The sequence below is a fragment of the Bombina bombina genome, chromosome 11 (assembly GCF_027579735.1).
Source record: "Bombina bombina isolate aBomBom1 chromosome 11, aBomBom1.pri, whole genome shotgun sequence".
Classification (NCBI taxonomy): Eukaryota; Metazoa; Chordata; class Amphibia; order Anura; family Bombinatoridae; genus Bombina; species Bombina bombina.
This window is the reverse complement of record NC_069509.1, coordinates 193,808,700-193,822,141: the sequence shown is the minus strand read 5'-3', so window position 1 is coordinate 193,822,141 and position 13,442 is coordinate 193,808,700. Positions and strand designations below refer to the sequence as shown.

Here is a 13,442-nt window from a genome sequence, read left to right as displayed (position 1 = left end):
ATAGGCGGTAGTTTTAGGGTATAGGAGGCAGCTGTGTTATATAGGAGGTAGTTTTAGGATATAGGACGCAGCTGTATGATATAGCATGTAGTTTGAGGGTATAGGAGGCAGCTGTGTGATATAGGAAGTCGTTTTAGGATATAGGAGGCAGCTGTATGATATAGGAGTCAGCTCGTGTGATATAGGAGTCAGCTCGTGTGATATAGGAGTCAGCTCATGTGATATAGGAGTAAGCTCATGTGATATAGGAGGCAGCTGTATGATATAGGAGGCAGCTCATGTGATATAGGAGGCAGCTGTATGATATAGGAGGCAACTCATGTGATATAGGAGGCAGCTGTATGATATAGGAGGCAGCTCATGTGATATAGGAGTCAGCTCATGTGATATAGGAGTCAGCTTGCGTGATATAGGAGGCATCTTGTGTGATATAGGAGGCAGCTTGTGTGATAGGAGGCAGCATGTGTGATATAGGAGGCAGCTGTTTGATATAGCGGTCAGCTCGTGTGATATAGTAGTCAGCTCATGTGATATAGGAGGCAACTGTATGATATAGGAGCCAGCCGTGTGATATAGGAGTCAGCTGTATGATATAGAAAGCAGCTTGTGTGATAAAGAAGTCAGCTCATGTGATATAAGAGGCAACTGTATAATATAGGAGGCAGCCGCGTGATATAGGAGGCAGCTTGTGTGATACTGGAGGCAGCTGTGTGATAAAGCATTTAGCTTGTGTGATATAGTAGTCAGCTCAAGTGATATAGTAGTCAGCCCATGTGATATAGGAGGCAGCTGTATGATATAGGAGGCAGCCGTGTGATATAGGAGTCAGCTTGTGTGATACAGGAGTCAGCTTGTGTGATACAGGAGTCAGCTTGTGTGATATAGGAGTCAGCTTGTGTGATATAGGCGTCAGCTTGTGTGATTTAAGGGTCAGCTTGTGTGATATAAGGGTCAGCTTGTGTGATATAGGAGTCAGCTTGTGTGATATAGGAGTCAGCTCGTGTGATATAGGTGTCAGCTTGTGCGATATAGGAGTAAGCTTGTGTGACATAGGAGTCAGCTCGTGTGACATAGGAGTCAGCTCGTGTGATATAGGAGTCAGCCGTGTGATATAGGAGTCGGCTCATGTGATATTGGAGTCAGCTCATGTGATATTGGAGTCAGCTCATGTGATATAGGAGTCAGCTCATGTGATATAGGAAGAAAGATACGGCGTGCGGCTGCACTGATCCGGAACCGGAACTGCAGGTGGACCACAGGGTCATCCAATAGTGGAACAGCTACTCCGGAGTACCGTAGCCAGGGAGATCAAGCCCAAGGTAAGTAATGCAGGAAAAAGAGGCAGGCACTACTCGGGGGCTAAAAAACAAGCAGTAGTTTATTGATATATTTAAGCCATACAAAAAAGAAAATAGGCTTAAAAAGAACACCAACAGCAAACAGGCAGATAGATAGACACAGAGGGACAGACGGCCTGGCGCGTTTCGCGCCCCTAGCCTATGATTAAGCGCCATTAGGGGGCGCGAAACGCGTCAGGCCGTCTGTCCCTCTGTGTCTATCTATCTGCCTGTTTGCTGTTGGTGTTCTTTTTAAGCCTATTTTCTTTTTTGTATGGCTTAAATATATCAATAAACTACTGCTTGTTTTTTAACCCCCGAGTAGTGCCTGCCTCTTTTTCCTGCATGTGATATAGGAGTCAGCTTATGTGATAAAGGAGACAGCCATGTGATATAGGAGGCAGCTTGTGTGATATAGGAGGCAGCATGTGTGATATAGGAGGCAGCATGTGTGATATAGGAGGCAGCATGTGTGATATAGGAGGCAGCCGTGTGATATAGCGGTCAGCTCGTGTGATATAGTAGTCAGCTCATGTGATATAATAGTCAGCTCATGTGATATAGGAGGCAACTGTATGATATAGGAGCTAGCCGTGTGATATAGGAGGCAGCTTGTGTGATATAGAAGTCAGCTCATGTGATATAGGAGGCAACTGTATAATATAGGAGGCAGCCGTGATATAGGAGGCAGCCGTATGATACAGGAGGCAGCCGTGTGATATAGCAGTCAGCTCATGTGATTTAGGAGGCAGCTGTATGATATAGGAGGGGGCCGTGTGATATAGGAGTCTGCTTGTGTGATATAGGAGTCAGCTCGTTTGATATAGGAGTCAACTCATGTGATATAGGAGTCAGCACATGTGATATAGGAGTCAGCTCATGTGATGAAGAAGGCAGCCGTGTGATATAGGCGGTAGTTTTAGGATATAGGAGGCAACTGTGTGATATAGGCAGTAGTTTTAGGGTATAGGAGGCAGCTGTATGATATAGGAGTCAGCTCATGTGATATAGGAGTCAGCTCGCGTGATATAGGAGTCAGCTCGCGTGATATAGGAGTCAGCTCGCGTGATATAGGAGTCAGCTTGCGTGATATAGGAGTCAGCTCGCGTGATATAGGTGTCCTTGTGTGATATAGGAGGCAGTTGTGTGATTATAGGAGTCAGCTTGTGTGATATAGGAGTCAGCTTGTGTGATATAGGAGTCAGCTCGCGTGATATAGGAGTCAGCTCGCGTGATATAGGAGTTAGCTCGCGTGATATAGGAGGCAGCTTGTGTGATATAGGAGGCAGCTTGTGTGATAGGAGGCAGCTGTTTGATATAGCAGTCAGCTCATGTGATATAGTAGTCAGCTCATGTGATATAATAGTCGGCTCATGTGATAAAGGAGGCAACTGTATGATATAGGAGTCAGCTGTATGATATAGAAGGCAACTTGTGTGATAAAGAAGTCAGCTCAAGTGATATAAGAGGCAACTGTATAATATAGGAGGCAGCCGCGTGATATAGGAGGCAGCTTGTGTGATACAGGAGGCAGCTGTGTGATATAGCATTTAGCTTGTGTGATATAGTAGTCAGCTCAAGTGATATAGTAGTCAGCCCATGTGATATAGGAAGCAGCTGTATGATATAGGAGGCAGCCATGTGATATAGGAGGCAGTTGTGTGATACAGGAGTCAGCTTGTGTGATACAGGAGTCAGCTTGTGTGATATAGGAGTCAGCTTGTGTGATATAGGAGTCAGCTTGTGTGATTTAAGGGTCAGCTTGTGTGATATAAGGGTCAGCTTGTGTGATATAGGAGTCAGCTTGTGTGATATAGGAGTCAGCTTGTGTGATATAGGAGTCAGCTCGTGTGATATAGGTGTCAGCTCGTGCGATATTGGAGTCAGCTTGTGTGATATAGGAGTCAGCTCATGTGACATAGGAGTCAGCTTGTGTGATATAGGAGTCAGCTCATGTGATATTGGAGTCAGCTCATGTGATATTGGAGTCAGCTCATGTGATATAGGAGTCAGCTCATGTGATATAGGAGACAGCTGTGTGATATAGGAGGCAGCTTGTGTGATATAGGAGGCAGCATGTGTGATATAGGAGGCAGCATGTGTGATATAGGAGGCAGCCGTGTGATATAGCGGTCAGCTCGTGTGATATAGTAGTCAGCTCATGTGATATAATAGTCAGCTCATGTGATATAGGAGGCAACTGTATGATATAGGAGCTAGCCGTGTGATATAGGAGGCAGCTTGTGTGATATAGAAGTCAGCTCATGTGATATAGGAGGCAACTGTATAATATAGGAGGCAGCCGTGATATAGGAGGCAGCCGTATGATACAGGAGGCAGCCGTGTGATATAGTAGTCAGCTCATGTGATTTAGGAGGCAGCTGTATGATATAGGAGGGGCCGTGTGATATAGGAGTCTGCTTGTGTGATATAGGAGTCAGCTCGTTTGATATAGGAGTCAACTCATCTGATATAGGATTCAGCACATGTGATATAGGAGTCAGCTCATGTGATGAAGGAGGCAGCTGTATGATATAGGAGGCAGCCGTGTGATATAGGCGGTAGTTTTAGGATATAGGAGGCAACTGTGTGATATATGCAGTAGTTTTAGGGTATAGGAGTCAGCTCATGTGATATAGGAGTCAGCTGTGTGATATAGGAGTCAGCTGTGTGATATAGGAGTCAGCTCATGTGATATAGGAGTCAGCCGTGTGATATAGGTGTCCTTGTGTGATATAGGAGGCAGCTGTATGATATAGGAGTCAGCTTGTGTGATATAGGAGTCAGCTTGTGTGATATAGGAGTCAGCTTGTGTGATATAGGAGGCAGCCATGTGATATAGGAGACAGCTGTGTGATATAGGAGTCAGCTCATGTGATATTTGAGTCAGCTCGTGTGATATAGGAGGCAGCTCATGTGATATAGGAGGCAGCCGTGTGATATAGGTGTCTTTGTGTGATATAGGAGGCAGCTGTATGATATAGGAGTCAGCTCATGTGATGTAGGAGTCAGCTCATGTGATATAGGACGCAGCTGTATGATATAGGTGGCAGCCGTGTGATATAGGAGTTTTTTTTAGAATATCTCCTATATTCAGCTGTGTGATATAGGAGGTCGTTTTATGATATAGGAGGCAGCTGTATGATATAGGACTCAGTTAAATTGTTAAAAATCCAAGGAGTGCCTAGTGAGAAAGGCTAAGGATATATATTTAAAATAATGTCATTTAATTAACAACTTAAATTCCAAATAAAATACATATATTCACAGTAAATATTTGTTTGAAGATTTTTATGTTTTATAATTCTCTAATTTTTAATACATATGATCTCTGACCTTACCAATTATATAAAACCAACAGTACACGGACAAAACTGTTCCCTTATCATGTTTAGTAATTGACATTGTAATTTGATATTATACCTCACTTTATGAATATTTTAACGTACTAAATGTATTCTTTTAGGTAATAAGTATTGTTAATGTATATGTGAGTATGTATTCATTTGTACATAACATACCCACTAGGTTACATTTTAAGAGTTGGAGCATGTGAGTGTTTTTAATATAATTTCTAATGTATCATTTTTAATGTATACTTTTAATGTACATTTTTTAAAATCACATTATTATGATCCTTAGTAAAGTTATGTAAAGTACAATCATATTTTGCTTAATATAGGCAGCATTGCAAATCCTAGAATCCCTATTACCTTTGTAAGAAGTAGCCTATTTGGCAAATTTATACCCAGTTGAGTCTGGAACATGATAGCGATATACTTAATTATGAAACCGGAAGTGACATTGAATTGGCTAACATAATAGCTAACCGTTAGAACACGAAACCGGAAATTACATTATCGATACCGGAAGTGACACAATAAAGAGTGACGTCACTTCCGGTTTGGCGAATCTAAAGACACAAGTAAATAGCGACATACACATTATGAGACTCCTGACATTAAGGGTAATCACACATCCCAATGAGTCTAGAAGACTGAATAAACAGGCTAAACAAATGTAAAGGAGGTATATAGGATACTGAAAGATGTCAGGCTCAGAACGGAAGGTAAATAAAAGGAAGGTATTATTTCCGGTTGATAATAGATACAGTTTGGCGCCAAAATAACGATAACAGTGATTGGCTACCTACACTAATAAAAGAAGCCACCATAGCACACCACAGTATAGTCTTGTTAAAGGCCTAAGGAAGGGCGGAAACGCGTTGACATTATAAGGTGAGCTTCATTCTGATTTCACTTATGATTCTACTAGCATTATTGCACAATGTTATATTTATTTTGTTCACAGGATTAATACTAGGGGACTGAGTCTTGGATAGAGACCGGATATCCTTTTCATCAGTATTTTTTAGTTTTTTCATTCACGCTCTGAGGATACACTAACAGGAGGATTATTATTTTCTATCACCAACATTGAACACAACCACGTCACTTAGTAATACATTATTCTTTGGATATACTTTTTATTCACATTTTTTTCACCACATTTTAAGTTTTTTTACTTTTTGTTTTTTCTTATCACATATTTTTGCCTTTTTTTTATTTATTGGCACACTTTGCTTATTTTTGAAAATTCACTATCTCTCAAGGATATTTTTTCTACTCTACAAGGAACCAATCAGAACTGGACATTACTAATTGCGAGTATAATCAATTTGTAACAGATTGTACAATCAGGACCACATTGTATTTTCCTCATTTATTTAATCACATGGATCCATGTTTTTATATTTATTTTGAATTCAATTTTATGTATTGTATTTACTGTGAATATATGTATTTTATTTGGACTTTAAGTTGTTAATTAAATGACATTATTTTAAATATATCTCCTTAGCCTTTCTCACTAGGCGCTCCTTGGATTTTTAACAATTTAATTGCATCTATTTAGGGTTAGCTAGGTACCCAAACTCCTAGGAGCTAGAAGGATTAACTCTGGTTGTAGCGCTGTGAAATACATAGTTATTGATATAGGACTCAGATCATGTGATATAGGAGTCAGATTATGTGATATAGGAGGCAGCTGTGTGATATAGGAGGTAGTTTTATGATATAGGAGGCAGCTTTTTCTGCAGTGTCACACAAATAAATGAAAATTTGGAGTTGTATTTTGATCCTGTTTTAATATAACTCCCCGGGACCCTGCTATATACACCTACCCTACCTCATGTGTTCAGGCAGAAGCAATGTAGTTAAATGATGAGATAACCACACAGACTGCACCATCCTTTATTGTAATGCTGCAGATATTGGTCCGGAAGCTGCCAGATGGAACAGAACTCCGAGGACGGATTGTAGAGACGGAGTCCTACTTGGGGGGAGAGGATGAAGCCTCACACTCAAAGGGAGGAAAACGCACAGAGAGGAACAAAGCTATGTACATGAAGCCAGGAACAGTATATGTGTATCAGATCTATGGCGTCTATTTCTGCATGAACATCTCCAGCCAGGGTGAGCTCTCTTTCCACCTGAGTAAAGTATTCTGGGTAATGACATACAAATAAGTCTGCATTGTATCATTTTGTTTAATAGATTTCTTTGTTATATACAAACAGACCAGATAGAAGTGTCACCAGCCACCGCACTGTATGCTGGGTATTGTCATTAGCATGCTGATCTCTGCCCTCTGATGCTCACGGCACATATTTTTGTTTTGGTGGATAAAGAGGTGTTAGATATAAACCCTCAGTATAAATACAGGAGTGGACTAGATTACAGTTGTGCACGAGCGATATTGGGTTTATTGTGGCTGTTTGCGAGCGCCGGAAGTAGTGCGCATACTACAACTTGAAAGTAAACGTGTTCGCTCAAGTGCAATTCAATTTAACTCGTGTCGGGATAGCACAGCCTTGAATAAAAAGTTGCACAAAATACATCAAAATAACACTGTCTACTGTCTAATAAAAAGTATTAAAAAAATATTGCACAAAAGTTATAAGGGCTCAAAGATATGAGGTTTCGGGTGTTAGAAAGAAAGAAAAAAAAGGCTGCAAAGGGCTTTATTATAGGAAAACATAAATATGCATGTCTAAATATGTGTATATATGTGTGTGTATTTGTATATATCTCTATATATGTATTTATGCATTTATATGTGTATTTATGCATTTATATGTGTATCTATGTATTTATATGTGTATTTATGTACAGGGAGTGCAGAATTATTAGGCAAGTTGTATTTTTGAGGATTAATTTTATTATTGAACAACAACCATGTTCTCAATGAACCCAAAAAACTCATTAATATCAAAGCTGAATAGTTTTGGAAGTAGTTTTTAGTTTGTTTTTAGTTATAGCTATTTTAGGGGGATATCTGTGTGTGCAGGTGACTATTACTGTGCATAATTATTAGGCAACTTAACAAAAAACAAATATATACCCATTTCAATTATTTATTTTTACCAGTGAAACCAATATAACATCTCAACATTCCCAAATATACATTTCTGACATTCAAAAACAAAACAAAAACAAATCAGTGACCAATATAGCCACCTTTCTTTGCAAGGACACTCAAAAGCCTGCCATCCATGGATTCTGTCCGTGTTTTGATCTGTTCACCATCAACATTGCGTGCAGCAGCAACCACAGCCTCCCAGACACTGTTCAAAGAGGTGTACTGTTTTCCCTCCTTGTAAATCTCACATTTGATGATGGACCACAGGTTCTCAATGGGGTTCAGATCAGGTGAACAAGGAGGCCATGTCATTAGATTTTCTTCTTTTATACCCTTTCTTGCCAGCCACGCTGTGGAGTACTTGGACGCGTGTGATGGAGCATTGTCCTGCATGAAAATCATGTTTTTCTTGAAGGATGCAGACTTCTTCCTGTACCACTGCTTGAAGAAGGTGTCTTCCAGAAACTGGCAGTAGGACTGGGAGTTGAGCTTGACTCCATCCTCAACCCGAAAAGGCCCCACAAGCTCATCTTTGATGATACCAGCCCAAACCAGTACTCCACCTCCACCTTGCTGGCGTCTGAGTCGGACTGGAGCTCTCTGCCCTTTACCAATCCAGCCACGGGCCCATCCATCTGGCCCATCAAGACTCACTCTCATTTCATCAGTCCATAAAACCTTAGAAAAATCAGTCTTGAGATATTTCTTGGCCCAGTCTTGACGTTTCAGCTTGTGTGTCTTGTTCAGTGGTGGTCGTCTTTCAGCCTTTCTTACCTTGGCCATGTCTCTGAGTATTGCACACCTTGTGCTTTTGGGCACTCCAGTGATGTTGCAGCTCTGAAATATGGCCAAACTGGTGGCAAGTGGCATCTTGGCAGCTGCACGCTTGACTTTTCTCAGTTCATGGGCAGTTATTTTGCGCCTTGGTTTTTCCACACGCTTCTTGCGACCCTGTTGACTATTTTGAATGAAACGCTTGAATGTTCGATGATCACGCTTGAGAAGCTTTGCAATTTTAAAAGTGCTGCATCCCTCTGCAAGATATCTCACTATTTTTGACTTTTCTGAGCCTGTCAAGTCCTTCTTTTGACCCATTTTGCCAAAGGAAAGGAAGTTGCCTAAAAATTATGCACACCTGATATAGGGTGTTGATGTCATTAGACCACACCCCTTCTCATTACAGAGATGCACATCACCTAATATGCTTAATTGGTAGTAGGCTTTCGAGCCTATACAGCTTGGAGTAAGACAACATGCATAAAGAGGATGATGTGGTCAAAATACTCATTTGCCTAATAATTCTGCACTCCCTGTATTTATATGTGTATTTATGCATTTATATATGTATTTATACATTTATATGTGTATTTATGCATTTATATGTATATTTATGTATTTATATGTGTATCTATGCATTTATATGTGTATTAATATGTGTATTTATGTATTTATATGTGTATTTATGTATTTATATTTGTATCTATGCATTTATATGTGTATTTATGCATTTATATGTGTATCTATGCATTTATATGTGTATCTATGTATTTATATGTGTATTTATGCATTTATATGTGTATTTATGTATTTATATGTGTATTTATGCATTTATATGTGTATTTATGTATTAATATGTGCATTTATGCATTAATATGTGTATTTATGCATTTATATGTGTATTTGTGTATTAATATGTGTATTTATGCATTTATATGTGTATTTATGCATTTGTATGTGTATTTATGTATTAATATGTGTATTTATGCATTTATATGTGTATTTATGCATTTATATGTGTATTTATGCATTTATATGTGTATTTATGTATTTATATGTGTATTTATGCATTTATATATGTATTTATGTATTAATATGTGTATTTATATGTGTATTTATGCATTTATATGTGTATTTATGTATTAATATGTGCATTTATGCATTTATATGTGTATTTATGCATTTATATGTGTATTTATGCATTTATATGTGTATTTATGCATTTATATCTGTATTTGTGTATTAATATGTGTATTTATGCATTTATATGTGTATTTAGGTATTTAAATGTGTATTTAGGTATTTACAGACATATATACACAGCCCTTTGCAGTCAAGTAGATAAAAACATGTTAACGCCTTCATGGCGGTGCTATAGTGTTCACATCAGAACTAAGTTCCAACGTTAACACTATTAGTAAAGATAAAAAAAAAAATAATAATTTCAAGGCCAGTTTTGGATCATGGGAGACTGCCTACGCTGCACTATGTATAATATATAATGTATATAACATTATTTTTTAGGTTTACTGGCCCTTTAATATTTCATGTCGGGTTAGCGCACTTGAGAAAAATGTGCTTGGGTTTGAGCGACTTGTTGGGTGTTAGTTTTTCCCCTCTGCTTTTTGCTCTCTATTGAAGTCTATGGGTAAATACGTTAATGCAGTATTAACCTCCGCTTTTTGCGCATGTCGGGTTAGCGTGTGAGTTAAAACTTTTTACTTTCAACTTGTAATACGTGCTGTACCCGATGCACACAAAAATCTGAAATCATAGTTATTGCATGAGTGGTAGCAGTAATTAGCACTGCACTCAGTCACTAGACAACCTTAGCTCTGCCATGAATAATTCCATATGCAGCATTTTCCTTGCAGCTGAACATTGTGGGTAGTGACTTACAGTCAGTATACGATAAAGGGGGTTTGCTAGGACACAATAATATCCACGGTTAAAGCCCAGGCCAAAAGTGAGTGGCCCTTAAATAGGTTACATCCTGCTTAGCTCCTTCCTTGCCTATTCCAAAGACAGTGACCATAGCACCGACTAGCGGTGTAATAAAAATGATGTTTGAAATATATTAGAGAGACCGTAACCCAAGGAGTGGTATAAGGAGAGACCCTGCTTCTAAAACCTTATGGAATTCTTTCCCCAAAGATCTCACTCTATAAAGGTGCAATAGTAGACCCTAGTGCCACTGTATGAGCAGTCAGGGTGCTGGCTGGTGCCAGAAAGGGATATGTAGCAGGAGCGAGGGAGCACCTGGCTTCAGCTGGGCTTGATGAACCATTTTACAGATCTGCTAGTTTAGTCTGGGCAATCTTAGCTGTGTCTCAGTGTAACAAGAGCTTTGGCAGAATACACAGAGCTACCATGTGACTGCCGTGCCCCTCCTCCACCTCTGTGTGCCCGTCTCACCCACCTCACATGGCGCTCATATGACTTAATCAAACCATGCACAGAGCACAATAACAAGAAAACCACAAAAACCTAGAGATTTGCATCATTACATTCAATAAGTTACTAAAACTGTTAACGTACCCTACTATCTGCCTGTCTGTATCAGGATGAGTTTGCAGATATTCTCCATTAACCCTTCTGTTTTGTGGAAGTGATAAAGAACCATAGGAGTGGGCAGATACAGCACCTGGCACATCATTAAGTTTTGTGCCCAGCTGCTCTGATGATCTGATTCTTTATTTACAAACTTAACAAATATCCCTCAGTATATCTCCAGGGTCCCTGAACTATTGTATCCTGTCCCCAAAACGTCTGCAAGGCTGCTCCCCTGATACTTCCTTTGTTTAAAACAGTACTTCCATATGTAGCTGCTGAATTATTCACTGTCTTCTTCCCGGGAAGAACATAAAGAGTTTATTTTACTTTTTTTGTAATTTATTTGGAACTTTTTGGATATCTACTCAATATTTGTGGTGATATCTGACTAGCAGCATTGATACCTCTGTTAGTGTCTCTCCTTAAACAAAACAAAACAAACCAACCAAAAACCTACTGGCATTTTCCTGCTGTGTTGCTGCACCGATTTCCTGCTTTTAAATGATTTGAACTAATAAAAGTCTATTGCCGTGTCTGTTGCAATAGAAATGCTCAGTTGTAATTCAACCTGAAAACTCTTTCTGTGAATACCAGTTGTACAAAGGCCTTAATAGCAGAGCTTTTTGTGTTTCCCCACTCAGTGCCAGAAATGCTATTTGTACCTTTATCTCTGCAGGTGACGGTGCCGCTGTTCTTCTGCGATCTCTCGAGCCTTTGGAGGGTCTTGATGTGATGAGAAAGTTTAGAGAACTCAGAAGAAAAGAAAAGGCTAAAGCTCTTAAAGACACTGAACTCTGCAATGGGCCTTCTAAACTCTGCCTGGCACTTGATATGGATAAGAGTTTTGACAAGAGAGATCTCTCTAATGATGAAATTACCTGGTTGGAACCAGGATCTAAGATACTAGACAAAGACATTGTATTTTGCCCACGAATCGGCATCAGCTACGCAGGGGAGTGGACTAAAAAACCTCTTAGATTTTATGTAAAAGGAAACAAATACGTAAGTGTGCGAGACAAAATGGCTGAAGCACTTATGGTGTAAATGCACAAGTTTATGAGACAAAACCGGTAACGGTATATAATGGTAATCTTCAACAAAGCACCTTCAAGGGGGCACACTGCCCACACCAAATGCCAAAAGGGCACCACTGTATCTATTCTAATTGTATAAAAAATATAAAATGATAAAATTAAAAAAGGGGCAATGTGTGGAATGCACTACAACAATAACCAAAAAGTTGTGACTTATAAAACTAGAAAAATATCCAACAGAAATCTGAAAATGAGAAAAGAGGTCAGGATACGGCAAAGCAAAGTCCAAATAAGTGTGTGATGTCCAGGTAAGTAAGTCAAGTCACTCTAAAATCAAACAGAAAACAAGGGGCGCCTTATATATTTCTGTAATCAGTGATGGACAGATGGTAAAATGAAAATCACAATTGAAGCAGACTGACATTTACAGTGGTCCGCACACTGACCGATACCCTCGGCTGTGGATTATAAATTGGAAGATTCTCCTGTGATGAACCTGGTGTGGGCACTGGTCTCCCCTCTAGTATCCAAGGCTCCATGATCAACAGGTACCTCCAAAGACTCGGACTGCTATTGATAAGCAAGTTAGTTCCAAGCACTGTGGAAATAAGAACGTAGAATCCGGCTACCGAGAGAGCAATAAATACGAACAGAAAAGAGAACAAAACAGAATCCAGAGTGATTGTAAAAGTTAAAAAGGGTTTTAATTTGCAGGTCGTTTCCTCAGGCCTGTTAAAGCAAAGGACTTTAACATTGAGATACATACATATACATGTCTACATGATAGATATCTATGTATATTTATATGCCTATATGTGTGTACATACAGTATGTATTTATGCTTTTATAGTGTATATATGTATTTACAGACATATATACACATATAAACACACTACTACATATGTGCACATATATAGACATATATATAAATGCATTGGAGCCCTTTGTAGTTAAGTAGATGAAAACATGTAAAAGCATATTTATGCAATATTCATATTTAATAAAGTATTTAGCTATGTAGTTACTGTAAATATTTCACATTCCAATGTTCTGCACATAGTAGAATATGTCCTATGTATTTATAAATAGATATTCCTATATATATATATATCTGTATATATCTATACCTATACAGATCTGCTCATAAGTTTACATACCCTGGCAGAATTTATGATTTCTTGGCCATTTTTCAGAGAATATAAATGATAACACAAAAACTTTTTTCTTTCATTCATGGCTAGTGTTTGGCTGAAGCCATTTATTATCAATCAACTGTGTTTAATCTTTTTAAATCATAATGACAACAGAAACTACCCAAATG

At 38.9% G+C, this 13,442-nt stretch overlaps 1 protein-coding gene across 1 annotated transcript in view; it reads left to right on the top strand.

The window, feature by feature from the left end:
- The window catches only part of MPG (N-methylpurine DNA glycosylase), a 34,895-nt gene extending 22,102 nt beyond the window's left edge, over window positions 1-12,793 (top strand). Inside the window, exons 3-4 of the mRNA XM_053694511.1 lie at window positions 6,607-6,811; window positions 11,764-12,793. Coding sequence (XP_053550486.1) covers window positions 6,607-6,811; window positions 11,764-12,131 — 573 coding nt within the window. The 3' untranslated portion in view covers window positions 12,132-12,793. The remainder of the gene's footprint in view (window positions 1-6,606; window positions 6,812-11,763) is intronic.
- The last annotated feature ends 649 nt before the right edge of the window (window positions 12,794-13,442 follow it).